At 42.0% G+C, this 20,803-nt stretch overlaps 1 protein-coding gene across 3 annotated transcripts in view; it reads left to right on the top strand.

The window, feature by feature from the left end:
- Megf10 (multiple EGF like domains 10) overlaps nt 1-20,803 on the top strand; it is a 155,040-nt gene that overhangs the window by 71,904 nt on the left and 62,333 nt on the right. For all 3 annotated transcript variants that reach the window (XM_021651567.2, XM_060377242.1, XM_060377243.1), the window contains exon 5: nt 6,257-6,349. In XM_021651567.2, coding sequence (XP_021507242.1) covers nt 6,257-6,349 — 93 coding nt within the window. The remainder of the gene's footprint in view (nt 1-6,256; nt 6,350-20,803) is intronic.

The following is a 20,803-nucleotide window of genomic DNA, read 5'->3' as shown; positions in this document are numbered from 1 at the left end:
TGACCTTCATTGCCTCTGAAATAGCCTTTCCTCTGAAATTATCTTTGATGTTAGTATAATTACAGCAGGTTTTGTTTTGTTTCTTTCTTTCTTTTTTTTTTAAAAAGCACTGTTAGCAGCCTGATTGGTTCTTGGTCAACTTGACAAAGATAGAGTTATCTGGGAACAAAAATCTAAATCAAGAAAATGTCTCCATTAGATTGCCTATAGGCAAATCTGTAGGTCACTTTCATGATTAATGATTGATAGGGCAGAGCCAAGGCCACACTGAGTGGTACACCAAGTGGGCAACTGGTCCTGAGCTGTACAAAAAAGTAGGAGAGCAAGCAATTAAGCAGTACTCCTCCATGGCTTCTGCTGTAATTCTTGCCTCTAAGTTCCCACTTTGATTTATCTCAAAGATGGGTGTGACCTGGGAGCTGTAAGCTAAACTAAAACTTCTCCTTCCCAAGTTGGTTTTAGTCATGGTGTTTTATCACAGAAATATAAACATAACTTAAACAGCATGTCTTTTTTATATTTTAACATGTTTTGTTATTATATTTAACAAATAATTTTTATGAACACAATAATGTTTCTTGCTTTAAAAAAACACAGCTTAATGTAATTACTGATGTTATTAGGTTTGCCTTCTGTGTTCTAGCCTCCCTCCATTTTCAGTTTCTTCTTCTTCTTCTTCTTCTTCTTCTTCTTCTTCTTCTTCTTCTTCTTCTTCTTCTTCTTCTTCTTCTTCTTCTTCTTCTTCTTCTTCTTCTTCTGTTAAATACTATCCACTAGTCTATCTTCTCTTTTGGTTTACTAACTATAACAGTTTTGCTGTTTTGGGTTTTTTTTAGGGCTGATAGCACCCATATTATTTAACTGTGTTTAACTCTAAGTTAAAGTTACAGCTCAGTGAGAGGGCAGGGCATGTACCTTGTGGCAGTGTTTTTAACTTTCCTCACACCATTTGATCATCCTACATAGGCTTATGTGATCCATTTATTTCAAGTCTAGTAGAAATTCTGAATTCTAGCAGAAATGTGTCTTCAATTCATTCTGCTTATATAGACACTTTATAACACTCACCTGGCAGATATCCCAAAGGGTCAATGCACTAGTTTGGACTTGTGTTGAGAAGAAAACATAGAACAGAGACCCAAGAAACTAGGGTTTATAAGTGTCTTGCTTATAGCTGATGACATTCATGTATCTATAGGAAGACTTCAGAGTAAAGAGTTCCATGGTCCACTTGCTTCTTTTCCTCACCTCATCTGCATTCTGGAAATCCTGCTATTTGTCACTGAAGGTATAAGGAAGAAAGGGAGCTAGACTATCCACTGAGTCTGTTTGCTTTTTTGTCTACATGGACACATCATTCTAGAAAGAAAACCAAGACAAATAGCTGATTGCTGGTCACTTGGATGTCTCTGGCATGACTGAGATTCTGTTAATAAAACAGGAAGGAGGCAATGTTCATCAAAGACACTGCTGACAATAACTCTGTATCTGTCCTTAAGAGGGAAGAAGACCCTGTAAGAATGGTCGGAAAGGAATTTTGGATATGGATGTTTTTCCATTGTATTTATTGTATCCAGAATTCTAAGCGCCTAGTGTGCTCTTACCTTCTCCATGATGGTTATCCATCTAGGGCCACTATGCATTAAGTCTTCTGGTGGCTATGGAGTACGTGTTCCTGAACCCAAGAAGGAAGTTACTTGGCTGTGGGATGGGGGTACTAGGAGGACAAAGTGAAAGGCAGCTACTTCAGGCCACTTTTGTATGTAATTGTTCTAAAAGTGTCCATTTCATTAGCTCAGATGATAGAGAGATCTTCCTTGATCTCACCTCAACTGGAATTAATTAATATCTTCCCCCAATTTCCACAGTACTTTTTATGATAGCCTTTCTAGATTTAGTTCACATACTACATAATTTATAGTCAGATTATGACATTCAGTCTAGTTTTGCTATTATCAGAGTTATGTCCCATCATAGGACCAAATTTTAAATATTTTCTTCATCTCAAAAAACCTGTATTGTCCCACATTTACCCAATCCATTAGTATATATATATATATATATATATATATATATATATATATATTTGTATTTGTATAGAGCATCCTATTTGGACATTTCATATGAATAGAATCATTCAATACCCTCCACAGTCTCCTGCTTCTATCTTTGTTGCCTCTTGCTCTACAGACTAAGAATTCCTAGTTAGTCAGACCCATTACCATGTAATGTTTGGGAATTATGGAAACAAAATGGGTCTGACTAACAATTTGGAAAGGCTTCTTTGCTCAAAGTATCTCTGAAAAATAACTTCTCAATGGTTTGCCATCTCTCGGTATTTGTTTATGGAAAGGAAAGGAACACAGAGATGGCAAACCATTTCCAAATTGTACCATTGCCTTTAGGACAATGGATGGTTTGCCTGTACAGACATATTTGGAGATGGAGGCCTGCTTTCTTTTCCTTTCACCTCTCCTCCATCCCTCAGAGTCAATCCAAAAGAAATGTATGTGGCAGAAGAGAAAATGCTTGATTGCAGCTAATCAGCCTCAGCATTTACAAGTGAAAGGAGTGAGGCCCATGGCATTAGGAATAGGATTTAAATGGATTTAGGAACTGAGGCTGAAACAGGAGCCTAATTAGAAGATTCCAGGGTCATCATGTCAGTCTTCACCTGTCCACCAACAGACAGGCTGTCCACAGCTCTTACTTCAAAGACTTGGCCTGTTTGTCTCATCTGTATGAGGGAAATATGCCTGGGCTGTGCAGCCTAATGGGCCCCCAGCTGGGTACAGACTGTGGTTAAAGGTTCAGCCTCTATCTGACCTCAGAGAACCACTGAAGACATAGAAGGCATATTTAACGATTTCCCTTTAAAGGGATGAAAGAAAAATCATATAGGATAGAGATTTTCTGCTAGTGTTCTCTCTCTCTCTCTCTCTCTCCTCTCTCTCTCTCTCTCTCTCTCTCTCTCTCTCTCTGTGTGTGTGTGTGTGTGTGTGTGTGTGTATACATGTGAACGCAGAGGCTACAGAATAACTTTAAGGGTCACTTCTCAGGAGCCATCAGGGTTTTTATTGGCCTGAAGCTCATTAAGTCAGCTAAACTAGCTGACTAGCAAGTCCCTGGGTTACAAATGGGTGTCACCACACCTGGTTGTTCTTCTTCTTCTTCTTCTTCTTCTTCTTCTTCTTCTTCTTCTTCTTCTTCTTCTTCTTCTTCTTCTTCTCCTCCTCCTCCTCCTCCTCCTCCTCCTCCTCCTCCTCCTCCTCCTCCTCCTCTTCCTTTTCTTCCTTCTCTTTCTCCTCCCTCACCTTTTTCTTCCTCTTCTTTCTTTTTCTTCTTCCTCTTCTTCCTTTTTCTGTCTTCCTCTTCCTCCTTCTTTCTTCTTCTTCATCTTAGCTGTCATCTTCATCATTTTCTAACTTGAATTCTGTAGACTGAACTCAAGTCCTCACGTTTACACGTTACTGTCTGAGCCATTTCACTAGCTCCATGTTATCCTAGTTTTTAACTGGCCCTTTAAAGATAAGAAGAAAGGACATGGATAAGTAATAAAAAGTCTTTCTTTTCCTGTGGGTGATATCTTATGATTATTCTGCCTATGGTTGGGACCCAAGTTGTTGAACACTTGCTAAGCTGAATGCCCATCCTTTCTTATGAGCTGGTACCCTTTGGCAGCATACACATGGCTAATTCACATCTTTAACCTACTTGGCTTCCCATGTTGGGTTATTCCTGTATGTCCAGCACCTGAGTGGGTGGCATGCCTGGGAAAACTGGACAGGTTAGGATCTAACTCAGTCGATCACCAGAGCGAGTTGCTGTCACTGTGTAGCAAGCTGTCACACTCAGCGTCTCTGTAGGCTGCGGCCTCCTAGGTCACAGGGTGCTTTGCAGCAGCTCCACTGCTTCCCTTTGCCCCTGACCGTCTGTGGCCACTTGTGTGAGGCTATTGCTGGATCAGGACAGAGATGGTGGGAAAGAGCACAGAGCAGAGACAGACTTGGGATGACAGAGCCGAGTGCTGTGTGAGGCTTCTACAGTCTTCTGCTGTTCCCATCACTTGGATCATTCTTTCACGAGGCAATACTCAAAGGTGACTCCATTAGACTGAATTTGAATTAAGATCCCCCGCCCACACAATACTCCTAATTAGTTTCAGATGAATTTGTCATTAACAACTTTGTCAATGACCCATCCACATTTTGTTTCAGACTTTGGTAAAATGCTAGCTCGAGAAATGTCTTAAAATAATCCAGATTTTAAAATTGCCACCACAAGCTCCTTTTCTTTCTTTTTCCTCTGTAACTATAAAGCCCTCTTTCTCCTTAAAGGTAAATAGTGTCTAATTTGTAAAATGCCTTAAGATACAAAAACATAATTTTAAATGGCTTTGATACCTTGAAGGAGGAAACATGTGCTTCAAACCTAAATGCCGTCAGTCCATGGGGCATGTGAGACAAAGCCTTCTGGTAGTGGCATGCCTGTGACGGGTGCCAGCCCTCTCACAAGGAGAGAGTCCCCTGGTCGTGCTACCCTGTGACACAGTGTGTGCTGTAGAGCTTGCTCTGCACTGTCACCCCACCTCCCATTGCATTTAACTGGCTCTTGTGTGTTCGAGTGTGGCACGTTGTTGGCTTCAGTTGTGCCCATATCTAAATGTAAGCAGATAACAGGAGAGAGCTGTGTGGCCTTACACAGGAATGCCGCTTGCGGGGCCACACATGCACATAGAGATGGAAGGAGACTGAGGTCTGTACCTTTTGACAACTGACAGCATAAGTGATGTATTGAGGGGCTGGTATATTCATAAGCTATGGGCAGTTTCTGCTTTGAATTACAACTAAATGTGTAACTATTCTGAATCAAATATTACAAGAGTCCCAAGTGCTTCTGTGGAATTGTGATGCCAGGAAACTGTACTGAAGCTCAGAATCTCATGCCCAGCAGGCCTGGCATCCCAGCCACTCACTTATTCTGGCGGCAGTAAGTTTTTTGTGGTCCCTGTCTACAGGCTCTTGCCTTCCCTTGGATTGCTTCTAACTGATTCTAAGAGTGAGATGCTGACAGTTTAGCTTGGCTCAAGGTCTCTCACTGTTCTGTGGTTTCTGATCCTACACCAAACAAAACCTCTAATTCCCTTTCTTTTTTGTTTTGATCACTGGCATTTGCTTTCTCTTTGTCCTAAATAACTTTCCGTGCATCTCTTCAAATCTAAGGTCAAGACTTTCCAAGGGACCATCAATGTGAGTCTTATATATGCATGATGGTCATCTTTTGCAGATTCATAATTACTCACAATATTTAAATATACACATATGTACATGTAATACCAATAATTGTGAACAAAGTACATAAAGGAATATTTAATGAACCATTCATTACTCATTGTATTGGGTGGTAAAGCAATTTTAAAATGGTTCTATTTTTTATGAAAAAAATACGTAGCACAAAAAGATAAATATTGAAAACAACCATAAAAATGCTACTGGTGTGTGCAACTGGAGATGTGGTTTACTTATGTACTGATATTTGATGAGGCTGGTCAGAAAATGTATTTAGTTTTTATAACAAGCACAGGTCAAAAAATGCAGCTGAGCTCAGGGTACTTTACTTCATCCTTGAGTAAAATGTTGCAACTCTGAGCTATTTCAATTAACTCTCAAAATTACTTCTATATCTAGGTATTTCAGAGAACATGTAACGCGTGTGTGAGGGACTGAGGTCCTGCACAATGTGTTTGTGACTGCTGTGTCATGATGTGCACAGCATAATTCACAAAGAAAGGTACCACTGTTTCTGGTGAATAGATCATATCCAGGAAATGACCTCTTGGTCTGTGCTGTCACTGTGGAGTCCTCATATCTTGCTTTGTGATTTGTTTCTCCGCATATGCTCTTGCCAGCAGGAAGAGGATATATTTGGGACCCACTGAAACCATTTTTAAAGTGTGGATTAGCCAATTTTCCTTGACACTGCTTCCCTAATCTAGTATGAAGTAGAATTTAACAGTTGGAATGGAGGAATTTACTTGGAAATATCAAAATAAAAGGGGGGAATTGTTTGGTTATACAGTAGACTCTAAAGGGGCAGAGGAAAGGATTGAAGAACATTGTGAAGCATGCATGCTGTTTTTAAGTGAAATGTGATACTAGGATGTGCAACAGCTGTGTTGTTGTTGTTTTTTTTCTTTTTTCTTTTTTTTTTTTCTTCTGCCAACCTTCTTGGTTTGATTGATTTTTCTCTCTGACAGCTCACTGTGCTGATAAATGTGTCCATGGCCGCTGCATTGCTCCAAACACCTGTCAGTGTGAGCCTGGCTGGGGTGGGACCAACTGCTCCAGTGGTAAGTTCCCACCTGCTCTTGTCTGTCTCTGAGTGTTGTTGTATGGACCCCTTGTCTGTGGATTACTCTGAGCCAAAGTTCCCGTCTTCATCCCAAGCAGAGGGTGGTGTGGATTGCAAATCTAACTCATTCATACAGTTTCTCTGAAATGTGTGTGTGTATCACAGAGAGCACTGCTGTTAAGAGAGTAGAGATAGAAGTTCTCTGAAGGAGAGTTGGGAAATCTGCAGCTCACACCTCCGTCAGGATCAAAGTAGGAGCCTGAGTTTAGTGTCCTCGCTGAAGGAAAGCCATGTGGTAGTATAGCTCTGGTGGTCTAACTTCTGTTTTTAAGCTGATTTAGGCAAGCTACTTTCTTGGTGATTAAAATGTGCCACATGTTGAATTTAATTCAGAAATCAAATGGAATGGTGTGAACATGTCCATTTGCTTCTGAATTCTGAGATGAGAAAACAATGAGCACCTTCTAGATGACTTTGGAAAAGATGGATCTGCTGTAAGCAAAACTCTGTGGACATTTTGATGCTTGTTTAATAGAACCACAACACACTGTATGACTGTCTTCATTATGTCAGAGATACAATTAAAATGATGATTTCTAGGTTCTAAGAGTGCTGCACTCAAGGACCCCATCTCCAGGATCATGAAGCTGGGATGATGGAATGTCATAGAATACAGTTCCGTGCGTAAATTTTGCGGCTGAAATTTCAGTGTTCTGATAACTCGTTGCAGCATGCATAATTGTGCACAATTTCTTTATGACCTTAAAAATATGAGAGGAAATGGAAATCCAATGCTATATTGTAATAAATAAGTCATTAAACTCATACAAGAGGAATAATTGTTTTCCAAAATCGAGCCAGTTCCCCTGACAGCCCAAAGGAACTTCATTGCTACCAACTATATTTTTGAAACTCATCTGAAGGAATTCTAACTTCCCCAGATAAGCTGGCTTCTGAGACTTTCTTTGGAGTTGGGAAGATTCTTTTTTATTTTGCTAAGAAGGCTTTTAGGCTTAGGCTCTCCTGGCTGACCCTGAACCACATCTCTAAGGGAAGCCTTTGTGCTATCTGTGTACAGAACACTCAGTGTGAAATGCCTCTTTGTTGTAAATTTGATTGGGTGTGTGGGATGTGTGTGTGTGTGTGTTTGTGTGTGTGTGGGGGGAGTGTGAGGCTTTATGTGAATGTGTATGAGTGTGTTTGTGAGAATGAGAGTGCGAGGCCATATGTGAATGTTTGTGTGTCTGCTCCTGATAGGTGCCTCTATTCCAGTGGGTAACTGTCTCAGAGTTTTGTTTCCCTTTTCTTGGAGAGCAGGGAGAGGGGGCGGGCATTCTGTTCACATGCTATTGAGGAAGAATTTGTCTGTGTCTTGTGTCCATTTTCCTGGCTCACTGACCTCAAATATGATACTGCTTTCATTAACTTTTCCAACTTTAAAGCCAGTTGAACCTACACATTTTGAAAAAAAAATATTATTGTAAAGAATGAATGTGTTCTTTATTTCAAAAATAGGTTTCTTACTCATTTCAGGGCAGAGGCTGTGGAATGATTTCAGCTGTATTCATACTTTGTGTCCTAAAAATTGCAAACTACCTCAAGCTAAGGGCTCAGACTAAAGGGCATTTGTGTACAAAGCAAGAGCCTACAAGGATGTTAGACTCTTTAGAGCTGATCTGGGCTCTTGAGAAAGTAAACCACTACTATCTGTGTTAGAGTTTTCTGACTTCAAAGAAAAATCCAAAATTCTTCAATGAAGATTCCAAAATTCTGACATCAGACGTTCTAACAACAATAGAATACGATAGTTAAGCATTTTTTTTTTAAGCTTATTCTCTATAGGTCATGTTTGGGCTTTGTAAAAAATAAAACTGTAAGTAAACATGAGCAGGTATCTGAAGCCCATTGTCCTCCTCTGTGGCCTGGTAAGGCTGCTCCCTCCTCAGGGGGAAATGATCAAAGAACCAGCCAGTGAGTTCATGTCAGAGATAGTCCTTGTTCCCCTTTCTAGGGTACCCACTTGTATACTGAGCTGCCATGGGCTACATCCGTGCAGGGATTCTAGGTTATCTCCATGCATGGTCCTTGGTTGGAGTATCAGTCTCAGAAAAGATTTCTGTGCCCAGATTTTTTTGGTTCTGTTGCTCTCCACATGGAGTTCTTGTCCCTTCCAGGTCTTATTATCCCCCCGACCTTCTTTCATTAGATTCCCTGAACTCTGCACAAAGTTTGGGTAAAGGGGGAGAAGGACCTCCCCTATCAGTGGTCTTGGAGAGGAGCATGGGAGGAGATGAGGGAGGGAGGCTGGGATTGGGAGGGAATGAGGAAGGGGGCTACAACTGAGATAGAAAGTGAATAAACTAATTAATATAAAAATAAAAATTTTAAAAAAGGATGGTTTAATTTTAAAGTGAGGCTAAATAGCTGAGACTAGCAAATAAAAGACAGAATGCAAAAAAGCCAACAACAAACAAACAAACAAAGAAACAAAAACAATGCTCCAAGAATAACATTCCTAATACTTTTTAAACTTGCCCTGACAGAGGGTGGGAATTTGGTTCCCAGAGCCATCTCACAACTACCTGTAAAGACAGCTCCAGGGGATCTGATGCCCTCTTGTGGCTTCTATGGACACCTGCCCCCAAGTGCACAAACCCAGATATGCATGAATGCATGTGCTCAAAATTAAAAATAAATATTTAAAATAACCTGAGCTGCACATGAGGCCAAATCTGCTACCTGGGTTTCATCTCAGGAATCTTTTTTTGTTTAGTCTTTAGACAGATAATTCTGGAAACAGAATGTGTGCACTAGTTTCCCAGAGTTAAAAACAAATTCCAAAGTTTCCCATTTTCCCTTCACTCTGGCCATTGCTGTGTTTAAATGCTGTGCTGTGTTGGATCCATACCGTGATCTCTTGAATGATTAGGCTGACATTTTGTAGCAGTTAAGGTCCAATCAGAAGGCAGAAACCATCACAGTTATTTTTAGTCATATAAAGGAAAGTTGCAAAGATGCTTCAAAGATTTCTCACGTGTGTACTCGCAGAATCCTCTATCCTGAACCTCTTAAATACCCGATGAGTTCAGCAGGACTGAGAAACAGTCCTGACATTAACATGTTGATATTAAGCAAGTCCCAGGGGTCTCCCTGTCAGTCTCCTTGTCTTTCTATGTGTCAAAGATAGCAGGTGTGTGAGAGCGACAGATTTTTGTCCTCTTTCCGCTTTAGATTTCTTTGGTGCCATGCTGTAATTTATTGTTCATGTCTCCCCATGTTCTTCTGTCTGCAGATTTCCTGGTCTTTCCTTGTTTGTGTAGAGGAGGACAACAGAATCCCATAGAATAGGTGGTCCCCAATCTATATCCTTAATGTTTTGTCAGACTTGGACTTCAGAGTCAGTACACTATTCTTACATCATCAGGAAGTCACAGGATGTCATTCAAGATGCTATCGCTTGTTTTTGTTTGTTTGTTTGTTTTTTTGTTTCTCCACATGGTCATCTTTTCTTCCTCTGTATTACCTTGGAAGCAGGTCCCTAATCCTAGCCTCCCCTGATGGGTAAGGGCAACACTAAGATCCATGTAGGAGATCTTACCTAATTATTTCTTTTCCTACTAATACTGTAGCCAAATTTATCTTTCAGATATAGCCCATCCTTTTGCTATTTGAGCATTTCCTTACTTTCTGGTACTATAAAATACTCCAGACCTATCTTTTGTTCTTTCTTTCTTAGCTCTTGAATGGAGAATTTCTTAAAGGTGACCTGGTTTACTCTAGCTGAGAATGATATTTAGAAGACACGATCTGGGTGCTGGGAGTGCTTTTTGCTCCTGGGACCTAGAGTGAACTGAAAGGAGAAAGTTTAATAAAAATGTGAAAAGAATTAATGACTATAACAGGTGATTGGGATGATGGGGGATTGAGCATCAGCAAGGTGAACTATCAAGACCGTAGAAGTGCATGGTAACAGCCACTACCCGTAAGACTGAGAAAAAGTCCAGAAAAGAAGTCACAGAGCCATGTGTTCTAGACCTTGAAGGAGAGGCACAGCCCCAGCTCATGGAGTGGATAAGGGAAAGTAATGGCGGTACTATTCTGCCAGGGCTTTCTAGAAATCTGCCCATAGTTCACTCAAGAAATGTGAACTGAACAGTGTTTTTTTTTTATTTTTATTTTTATTTTTTTTTAAGACAGGATTTCTCTGTGTAGCTCTGGCTGTCCTAGAACTTACTGTGTAGACCAGGCTAGCCTCCAATTCTCAAAGATCCTTCTGCCTCTGCCTCCCTAGGTTTAAAGGCATGTGCCACCACTGCCCATTGTTTTAGTTACAAAAAAGAGGGAGTTTTCGCCACTGGCTGTGGTCAGGCAGCGCCCTGCAGGCTCTGGGAGCTGCCAGTGCTACAGGAGCAGAGGAGCCACAGGAAGGTCAGGGGTCAGCTGAGCTAACACCTTCCATCTGTAGTGTCTCACCGGTGCCCTCTACTGAAAATGCTGAACATTCAACCAGAGGGCAGAGGGAAAGGTTTTTGTGTGGAATAGGCAGCGAGGGATACACTTTAAATGGGGAGGCCATGCATTGGCAACCCCTTGGGTTCTACAGCTACTGTATTTGCTCCCCTTCACACTTGAATTTCTCTACAAAGCTATCCTGTCTTCCCTCCTGACTTGACAGTGTCCCCATTTCACAACAAGAATGTTCCCACTTTCTTCTCCAAATAAGGAGGATGTTGTATCCATTGTTCCTTATTCCATACGTCCCCAAAGTAAGCCACAGCTCTGCTGAGTATCCCCCCCCCATACAACAGTTAACTTGTAGCACTTTGTATCAAAGATAAAATAATAACCGACCAGAAAAAAAAAAAGTAACTTGAAAATAAACACGTGGGTAGGGATTCAGCAAACAGAAAAAGACTGAAAGCTTCTAGATACTTTTTCTCCGCAATTGGCCACACAGTCTCAGTCATAATGTGCTCCTTTTCCCCTTCTTTATTTCCATCTCTCTCAACCAGAACCTCAGCTGCTTGAGGCTTGAAGCCTGGAGGAAAAACTCAATGCTCCATTGCTGAAAGGTTTGTGTTACCTTTTGTCCCCACTGTTTGGTTGCTGTCATTTTCTACTACCCTTTACCACTGGACAGGAGGTATCCTCTACCCATTACCTGGGAGACTGCCCCGCAGGTTCTGTGTATAGGAGCAATGCAGTTTCCCTTGGATAATTAGAACTGGAGGTAACGAGAAATGAAAAACTATTACACTCAACTATCTTTTTTTTCTTCCCCAAAGACAAAAGAAACTAAGAGGTTAACATTTTCTGATGCGAGGTTTCTACATCTTTGCTTCTGGTTTGATGGGACTGTTTGTCCTGTCAGTGGCAGTCCGTGTGCCCTGCGCCCAGTAGAGCCCCTGTAAAAACAACAGGGGAGTCAGAGGACTGTACAACCTTAGTTTCCTCAGAACGAAATTGTGATTAATTTGACTTGTCTCTGACATTCTGCTTCTTTTAGAACTTGATTAAAATGGTTTTTGTGGAAAAGCCCACACATATTTCTCTTTTATTGGCATTTAAATGTGCACTCCCTGCCTATATGACTGAGTGACACTAATCCATTTTACCTGCCTTTACCCTCCTTCTCCGCTTTCCTTCCTCTATCAATCTACGTGTCTAGGCATCAGTTCTCTGTTCCACTGTCCCTCCCCTTGGTGATGTAATTCTGGAGGGAGAGGGTCTAGGTTAATCATGTTAATCTCCATTGTACTTGGCATGCGGCTGAAATTATGAGACTGACTAAATTATATGATTCTAAGAAGGTCATTCATGCGTTCATTTGGAGGACTTATTCCGAATGATTACAGTGTGCGGAGTGTTGTACTGGATGCTGGGGATAAAGGAAACAGATGACGGATGGTTACTGATCTCACAGATAGAGTTTGGGAGAAATGTAAAACAATGGACCCAGGAAAGCTCACTGGGTCTGGATAAGGCAGGGCGGATACTGACAGGACATGAAGGGCTGTATCAGGCAGAAAGCAGATTGCCACAGAGCATAAAAGCATTGCTGGGGATAGACTACTCTTCCAGAGACTTCTCTGAGACGCCATAGAACAGGAGCAAAGAAACGAGGAAGCAATGGTAAGGCCAAGAAAAGGCTTTGTTGACTTTCTCAGGGCCTCTGAGGCTGGGGACTCAGTTGAGAAGGGTGATCAGGTAGTTGGGGGAAGACGATTCCAGATGGCAGTTAGGGCTGATACAGGATCCCAGCTTTGATGGAGCATAAGCAATGCGTGTTTCATGTTCTCAAGAGAACAAGGAAGGAGGATGTGGCTGGAGCAGCTACAGACAGGTCTCTAGGTATCAGGGGTAGACAGTTGGAAGGAGGACTGAAGAAGTTTGCTTTCCATGGCCTTGCTCTTCTGTTCCTGTTTCCTCTTTTAAACAGAATGGAGAGGAGGTTCACTGGTACCATGCGGGAGAGTAGAGTCACACTGATGATGCTAATGACACTGATGATGACAATGGTAGCCTAACTCACCTTTGTGCTCCTCAAACTTCATTGCAAAAGTACAGGAATGAACTCATTTAGTGCTGACCCTTAACCCTGAGGTGGTCAAAAGTACAGGTCCTAGTTTGTGGAGAAGGAAACGTGTGTGTGTGTGTGTGTGTGTGTGTGTGTGTGTGTGTGTATACCTGTGATTACATATGCCAGGAGAGTCCAGAAGAGGATACTGGCTCCTCTGTAGCTGGAGTTACAGGTAGTTCTGGGCTCTCTCTCCAAGCCCCCAGTGAGTATATTATGTAGTTCCTGAAGCCTTTCTTCCTTTCCTTTTCATTTGCTATGAGGAGGAAATAGCCACACATTAGTTATCTGAACCTATGGAATCCTCTTTAGAATTTCTAAACAACCGTTGAGGAATTTATTTGCCACGAGGTACAAATGGAAGTCCCAAATGAGCCAACAGCCAGCAAATAGATACAAAAGCTTGTCCCTCAAGCTCCTTATTTTTGAGATTAGAACCAAACAGAGGCAAAGCTGGAAATTAATTTTGTTTTGGAAAACTCGTAAGGGTTTTTGTTTAGTCACTAATGGCATTTCTGGTATTTGTAAATAGAGAAAATAGGCCTCAGAGGCAAGGCTGGCTTCAGCATTTCCAGGTGCAGTGCAATGAACACTAAGGACCTTTTGAATTAAGCAGGCGTGCTGTGCAGCAGGGAGCAGTAAGATTGCCTGCAGGGTATCTGAATAGAGGTAGCTGTCTGAGAGATATTACAAGCCAGAAATTGTAAGGCACACAAAGCTGACATACTCCCTAGCAAAGCCTGTGGTATAGATCTATTACCCAGACACAATAGTGGGATCGATGCAGTCTGAGGAGAGGAGGCCCCGAGAGCCGGCTCCCCATAGCCGGCAGCTAACACGCTTGGTCAGCACTGTCAGAATCACTTTAGCAATCAGTTTGATGGAACAGCCAGAGCATGAGCTCATTGGGTTCACTGGTGGGAGGTGAGGGTGGGGGGCAGGTGCTGAAGAGAGGTGGGAAGGGAGGAATGGTCCGTCAGAACCACCTGAAGGCAGCTCGTGGAGTGCTGTCTGAGTCACACTCATAAGCTACTAATTCTGTCTTTCTAAAGGAGACTGTACCTGGACAGGGAGGCTTATGGAAGAGAGGGGGGACGGGGAGATAGAAGGACTGGAGGGGACAGGAGCTCCACAAGGGGACCAACAGAGCCAACAGATCTGTGCCCAGGGAGGGGCAGGCAGAGACTGATGCACCAAGGACCATGCATAGAGAGAACCTAAGCCCTCTGCTTAGATGTAGCCAATAGGCAGCTCAGTCTCCATGTGGAAAGAAGGGGCTGCCTCTGACAAGGACTCTGTTGCCTGCTCTTTGATTACTTCCTCCTGGTGGTGTGGCCTTGCCCAGAGAAAGAGGATGCAGGTAGTCCTGATGAGACTTGATAGGCTGGGGTCAGTCAGTAGGGGCAGAGGGTACCCCCTTTGTGCGGACTAGGGGAGGGGGAGGGGGGAAGAGGGAGGGAGGGACCAGGAAGAGACAAGAGAGGGGGCTACAGTCAGGATGTAAAGTGGATAAGTTAACTTAAATTAAAATAAATTTAAAATAAAAAAGGAGCCCATACCCGGACTGAGACTCAGCACCAGAGCTCTCTCGGTCCCACACCAGGTCTTTTCCTTCCTTTGTGTTCTGGGTGTTACTTCCTTAATGCTTAAGCTAGAGCAAGGTTACCTATCTACTCCATAGTCACATGAGGAATGAACGATGAAGATATGTACAGTCTTCAGCACTGTGCTTGGCATCACCGTAAAGGCAAGGCAAAGATGTGCGCAGTGCTTTCACGACAGTCATCGCTTTCATCCACGTGTTGTCAGAGGATCGTCAACAGATGGACCAACCCCTTCTCATAGCCCATCTGCAGGCCATGGCCTTCTTTAGCAGGATACTCCTGTCAAGCCAGGACATTCCCGAGACAGAGGCCCTAGAGTGATGCGCATATATATATATAAAATTTATTGTCTTCTTCGTTTGTTTGTATTGTATTATTTACAACCTCTGATAAAGGTCATCTGTACAGGAGGAATGCACATCTGGTTTGTCCCAGCTGGGACACAATGAGACCACTACAGATGCTTACATTATTTGTGCTGAGATCTCGTGCAGTTGGCGGGAAGACAGGCTGGGCTATCATGCTGTTTAACTCAGCTCCACACGATTTATTAATTTGTTTTACAGGCTTTGCACAATATCTATTTACCAACAAATCTTGTTGGCTTAGCTCCAAAATCTAACGTTTGTTCTCCATTTCTGCTGGAGCTCACTGTCATTCAATACATCATCCTCTCTTCATGGGTGGCTGCAGTAGTGTCCTTGCTGACACCCACACTACTCCCTTAGGCTTATTGTGGACTCCATCTTGAGATCACAATGACCTTGTAAAACTGTGCTTCCGAGCAGGCTCCTACCATCCCCAAATCCGGTGCTTCTGGGTGTAATTCAAATACATTCCATGATCCACTGAGCCTTCATGATCTACCTAATTCTCCAACTCCTCATCCTTATACACCCTCCAATGTCCCACCCCGCTCAGCCCTCCCTCCCAGCTCTGGAACACACTGGTCTCCTCTCTGCTTTTGCCTTTGCTGTTGTCTCTGTCTGGAAAACTCTGCCTGGGGCCTTTCACAGCTGACCTCCATATTCAAAGAGCATCTCTTAATGCTATCACATTTCTTTTTCAACCTTTAAAAAATAGTGCTTCCTGAAAACATCTGCTTTGTTTACTTGTTTGTAGTTGTTCAGGCTGTGTTTCCCTCTAGGATGTTAGCCCCATAAAAAACACAGGTTTAGAAAAACAAAAACAAAAAACCAAGAGTACATTTTTTTTTTTTTTTGTCTGTTTAACTCACTGTTGTCTAGCTTCTGGGCATGCTGTAATGTTCAGTAAATATTTGTAGATGGAAGGAATGGAGACGTAATGTGCCAGGAGCAGTAATGGCTATAAACCTGAGAGGTTAAAGGAAGTAAGTATTTTGTGTCTACACTATGAACCAAAGGTTCAGACAAGGAAAGCAACTAGCTGTGATTATCAGTCCTTGGCCCTTGGGCACAAGGACTTGACTTGTTCCCCCGTGGGTCTGGTAGAACAGACAAGGCATCTTCAGGAGTCAAGAAAGAAATGGCCAAAGAAATGGCAATGTCTCCCAGAGACAGAACATGGCCTGGAGTTATTCGTTCTGTTGCCAGAAAGAATGCTGACTCCTGAGCCTTCGGGATTCACTGTGGTTGGCTGCAGTGTCGATTCTTTCACCCTCAGAGACTTAGCAAAGGATTCCGCCTATAAACTGATAGCTGAAGTCAAACTGGAGAAATCAGTCAAGGTATACCGGGTTTGCGTATCTGGGAGTTCTTTCTTCTTCACAGAGAGATGACTATGCCTTGATGCCCTGTAAGCACCAGGGATTTCTGAGGAGGGTATGTGACCTCCAAGGGATGGGCTAAGAAAACTCGCTAAGTCAGCCATTATGTGAACAGAGACTGTGTAATAATTCCCCCTCCTAGATTTCTGCACATTCTTCCTCATGGGGAAGATTCTATCAGGTGATAGAATTTAGCTGTTAATATGTATCCAAAGCGAGTATAAATAGCAAGAAATTAGGCAAAGAAATCAGACTACAAATTATTCCAAAGCACAGAGCAATGAATAGAATTTCATTAACCTTTTTAGACTCTCATTTTATCAAATAAATAGTAGGGAATGTACCATAGTCCAGTTTTATTATTTTTAAACAGTCAGATGGTGAGCAGGAGTATTAGTTCACAAATCTTTGTAATTTTCTTCATTTAAACGTATAAGGAGCATGTTCTGACCACAGTAATGTGGTTGCTGCCTGCTCTGCTTTGAGTGAAATAATGATATAGGCTGGATGGTCCTAGGCTGGATGATATAGGCTGTGAGTTTGCTTGTTGCCTCCTCCTATTGTCTAGGCCAAAGCTGATTCAGATACATACACATATTTTCACACAATTACTGTAAGCTGATTGAGATAATGTGTTCTGAATTATTTTAGTAGATTTCCTGATTAAAACAGTATCTTGTTTGTGACTATGTCAAATAGCTGTTCTTTAAATACTCAAAAAAGGTCTGAAAGCAAAAGTTAAAAAGTAATCGCTTTTTTCTTTTCTGATCTTTTGATTTGTGGAAAACCTAGTTGCTTCCAGAATCTGAATATTTGTGACTATGCCAGGAACAAATTGGAGACACTTAAGATGGGTAAAACTAATGAAGGTAGGAAATAACAAAATGAGAATATTTATCTTACTAGAATATTCTAGTAGGTTATGTAATAGCTCTTATAAGAACATAGTTCTTGGCTGATAGCCAAAGAGCTTCAGCTTAAGAGCATGTGAAACTGAATAGCATCACCATTCATGTTGCTGCATAAAACTAATGAAGGCAACATGAAAGAGTACATGAGGCCCACCCCCAAAAGAGCATGAGTTTATAGCACATCCAACCCCTCCAATTTTTCCACACCCTGCATCCACATATACCTATATTCTTGAGATTTTTCTGGCCCTGTGGATATAGTCATGGAGATATTTTCACTCAGAGACACTAATATTTGTATTTATATGCATTAAATACAATGTATACCCTTTCTGGTTTGTGATATGACATAATCCTACAATGAAGTTGTAAAACCACAGCCTAACCTTTAGCAAACATCTTAAGAGGAATGAAGAGTCTTTTTCAGCCAGTGAGTAAAATTAGCCTGAGAGGCACTGGGTGGCTGCCATGCTGATGGCTGGCATTCGCCGGCCCTTGGAGAGGTTTTTGACATGTGAAGGGCACAGGGTTTAGTACTTACAGGGGACCTGGAAAATACATTTTGATTGTTCTTTTTCATGGACGGAGACGCTTTACAAAGTTGCTTTATTTTTAAAGCCACTTGATGTTTTGAATGAGGATCTTTTCTTCTCCATTAACAAAAGGAACGATGCACCTCAGTCATGTTAGCCCGAAGCATGAGGAATGAAATCACAGGAAGATAAAAGCCTGGGACGGAGGAGGCTTCAGAAGAAAGGGAGTGTGTTTCAGCAAGAGCTGCGCTGTGTTTTCCTCTCCTTTGAGACAGTGGGAAGTCATTTTGGTCTCTTCTGAAGCTATGGTTCCTTGCAAGTGACTTATTTGTACTTTGCCTCTGTGTTAGAAGATGGGAGTGGCGGTGATTCTCCTCCTCTATTAACTTCTCTTTCCGCCACACATTTCCTCATCTTTAAATGCATCCTCAGCCAATCCTCATGCAAAACAATTTAATCATGGTGCTGATCCGTGTGTTAAAAGATACTTGACATTTCTGTGTTAAGGGTCCTCAGAGCCTCCTTACTTCAGGCAGCGATCCTGGTGTGGCTGGTTATGTAGCACAAGCTGATGTCTTTCAGCAAGGTGAGCTGGAGCGCTAAGAGCATCTGAGTGTCTGGATGTTGCCTTTGCCCCTGCTGGCTCCCTCCCCCACATCATAAGAGTGTGGTAGACAAGTGTCTCCAAGGCTGTTGACCCCATGCAATCCCACAATTAGACTTAGATACCAAGGCTGTGTTGTGTTTTTCTATCCTTTGAGAGAATGGGAAATTATTTTGGTCTCTTCTAAAGCTGTAGTTCCTTAAAAGTGACTTATCTGTACTTTATGTCTATGTTAGAAGATGGTGGGGACAAGTTATTTTTAATAATTTGTTATTTTAAGAATAATTATTTTAATAATTAAGATTTTAAAAATAATCCTGGTCCAAGGCTGAGGAGATAGGCTAGTTGGTAAAGTGCTCACCTTGCCAGCAGGAAGAATTAGAATGTGCCCAGAATCCACATTAGAGAAGTCAAGCATGAAGGCATGTGGTTGTAATCCCAGAGCTAGAGAGGTAGAGACAGCTAGAGCCCAGAGTTCACCAAGAAGCCAGCTAGCCCACTTAATGACTTCCAGGACAATAAGAAACCCTGTTTCATAATGATAATAATGATGATGATAATGATAATAATAATGATGATAGTGATAATAATAAGGTAGTGTGGCACCTGAGAAATAATACCTACAGTATTATTTCCTCTGGCCTACACACACACACACACACACACACACACACATACACACTGTGGTTGATTTAGTTCATTTAGGGTTGTTGGATATAAAACACACAGGACTGAATGCTTCTGCCGGAATCTAATTCCCAACCCACTTTCCAAGAGACGTTCACGAGGTCTGTTTCAGAGATTCTTCTTCAGTCTTGGATGGTCAACCAGGGTCACAGATAAATCAGATAAAGCCAAGTCGGTAGGATTGTCTGGTACCCGCCGCTTTGATGAGGTTGTCTAGATTTTGTTTATGTTGACTTATTTCTTTGTGTTGGGATGGGGATTGCCTGTGTCTTATGTTTGTGGGCCCCATGTATGAGCCTACACTGGTAGACACACAATCACCAAGTAAGAAGTGTGTAAACCTCAGGTTTTTGTGTGTGTGTGTTTATTTTTTCACTCTTCTTTGTCGGTTTCATACATGCATATGAGTTTTAGTTATTACACGCCCATTGGTCCATCTCATTTTCATCTCTTTCATACTGAAACCCCTTTTCTCAACAGGTCCTCCTCCTTTCACGTTTTCCTTTTGCAGGTGATGCACATTCTTTACTTAGAATTGCTTGGGATGTGGGGAGGAGTCATTGGAGAACGAGCATCTTATCAGTGGCTGTGTCACTGAGGATAATGCACCCCTTGCCCAACCGTCTACTGCCAATAATCCATGTATGTACACTATGGATCTATGAAATGTGTACAAGTCAGGTGTTGTGTAGGTTACCACAGCTGTAATGAGTTCGTTATGGATGCAGCAAAAGTGTCATGTCTAGAAAAAAAAAAACATCTTTTTTGCTGCATATCTTCCCTTCCTTTGGCTCTATATCCTTTCCACCCCCTCTTATGTGATGTCCTCTGAGCCTTTGGGGAAATGAAAAGATGTCGAATTTAGGTCCTGGTATCCCATCAGTCATGAGCCTCTGCATTAGCTTCTACCCACTTCAGTGAGATGCTTCTCTGATGAAGGCTGAGGACAGAATTAACCAATGGATATAAACATGAATGTTTCCAGGGCAGATTGACATCATGACTATTTAGCAAAACAATGGTAGTAGATCCTCTTCCCCTGTCGTGGGCTCTTGACCAGGTTTACAGTACCATCTGTGAGATTTCTCTTGTGGAGTGGTAAACACAGTTTTTAACTAGCAGTTATAGATAAGGTATGAGGCGGTGCTTGCTTTTTGTTATAGGCATGAGCATATTTCAGTCTTGCTTTTAGAGTTACCAGTTAATTTATGTTTGAAATTTACATTATGAGAATTAAGTTGACCTTTCTGGTGTGCATGATTCTTGCAAAACAATACAAACCAGTGCAGGAGGTATGCTATTCTATCCTCATAGACAACTGGGGCTGCTGGCCTAGGGTACTTGCATTCCTGGGGTCAGGTGTTCCAATTTGTGGAACCAAATAGCTGCTGTTAAAATCTGGGGTGTGTCGCATATAACAGAAAGTACCTTTTGTGTCATTAGTATGTTCTGCCATCCTCATTCTGTGAAAAAAAATTAGATGTAACAAAATTGGAAGACTTGCCCAAGGTCTCGTAGCTAGGACCCCAGGCATACTAATGTAAAATGGGTCTAGCCTCTCCATGTGCCAGCTGGTGATTGAAGACTTCTGAAAGAAGACAAACTTGATGGTAAACATCACCTAAGGACAAATGATTTCATCTTGTCTTCCCTTCCCCCAGCATAAGAAATCCTAGGATCAGTCAATGCTTCAGCGTCCTTATTCCTTCTGCAGAGAGCCTCTCGGTTTGGCATTTCCGTTTGACCCTAATTGCATTCTCTGATTGTCATTTTTCTACAAGAAGACAAG

This window comes from Meriones unguiculatus, chromosome 2 (assembly GCF_030254825.1).
Source record: "Meriones unguiculatus strain TT.TT164.6M chromosome 2, Bangor_MerUng_6.1, whole genome shotgun sequence".
Taxonomy (NCBI): Eukaryota; Metazoa; Chordata; class Mammalia; order Rodentia; family Muridae; genus Meriones; species Meriones unguiculatus.
Note: the sequence above shows the minus strand (reverse complement) of the source record. Positions and strands in the feature narration are given on the sequence as shown.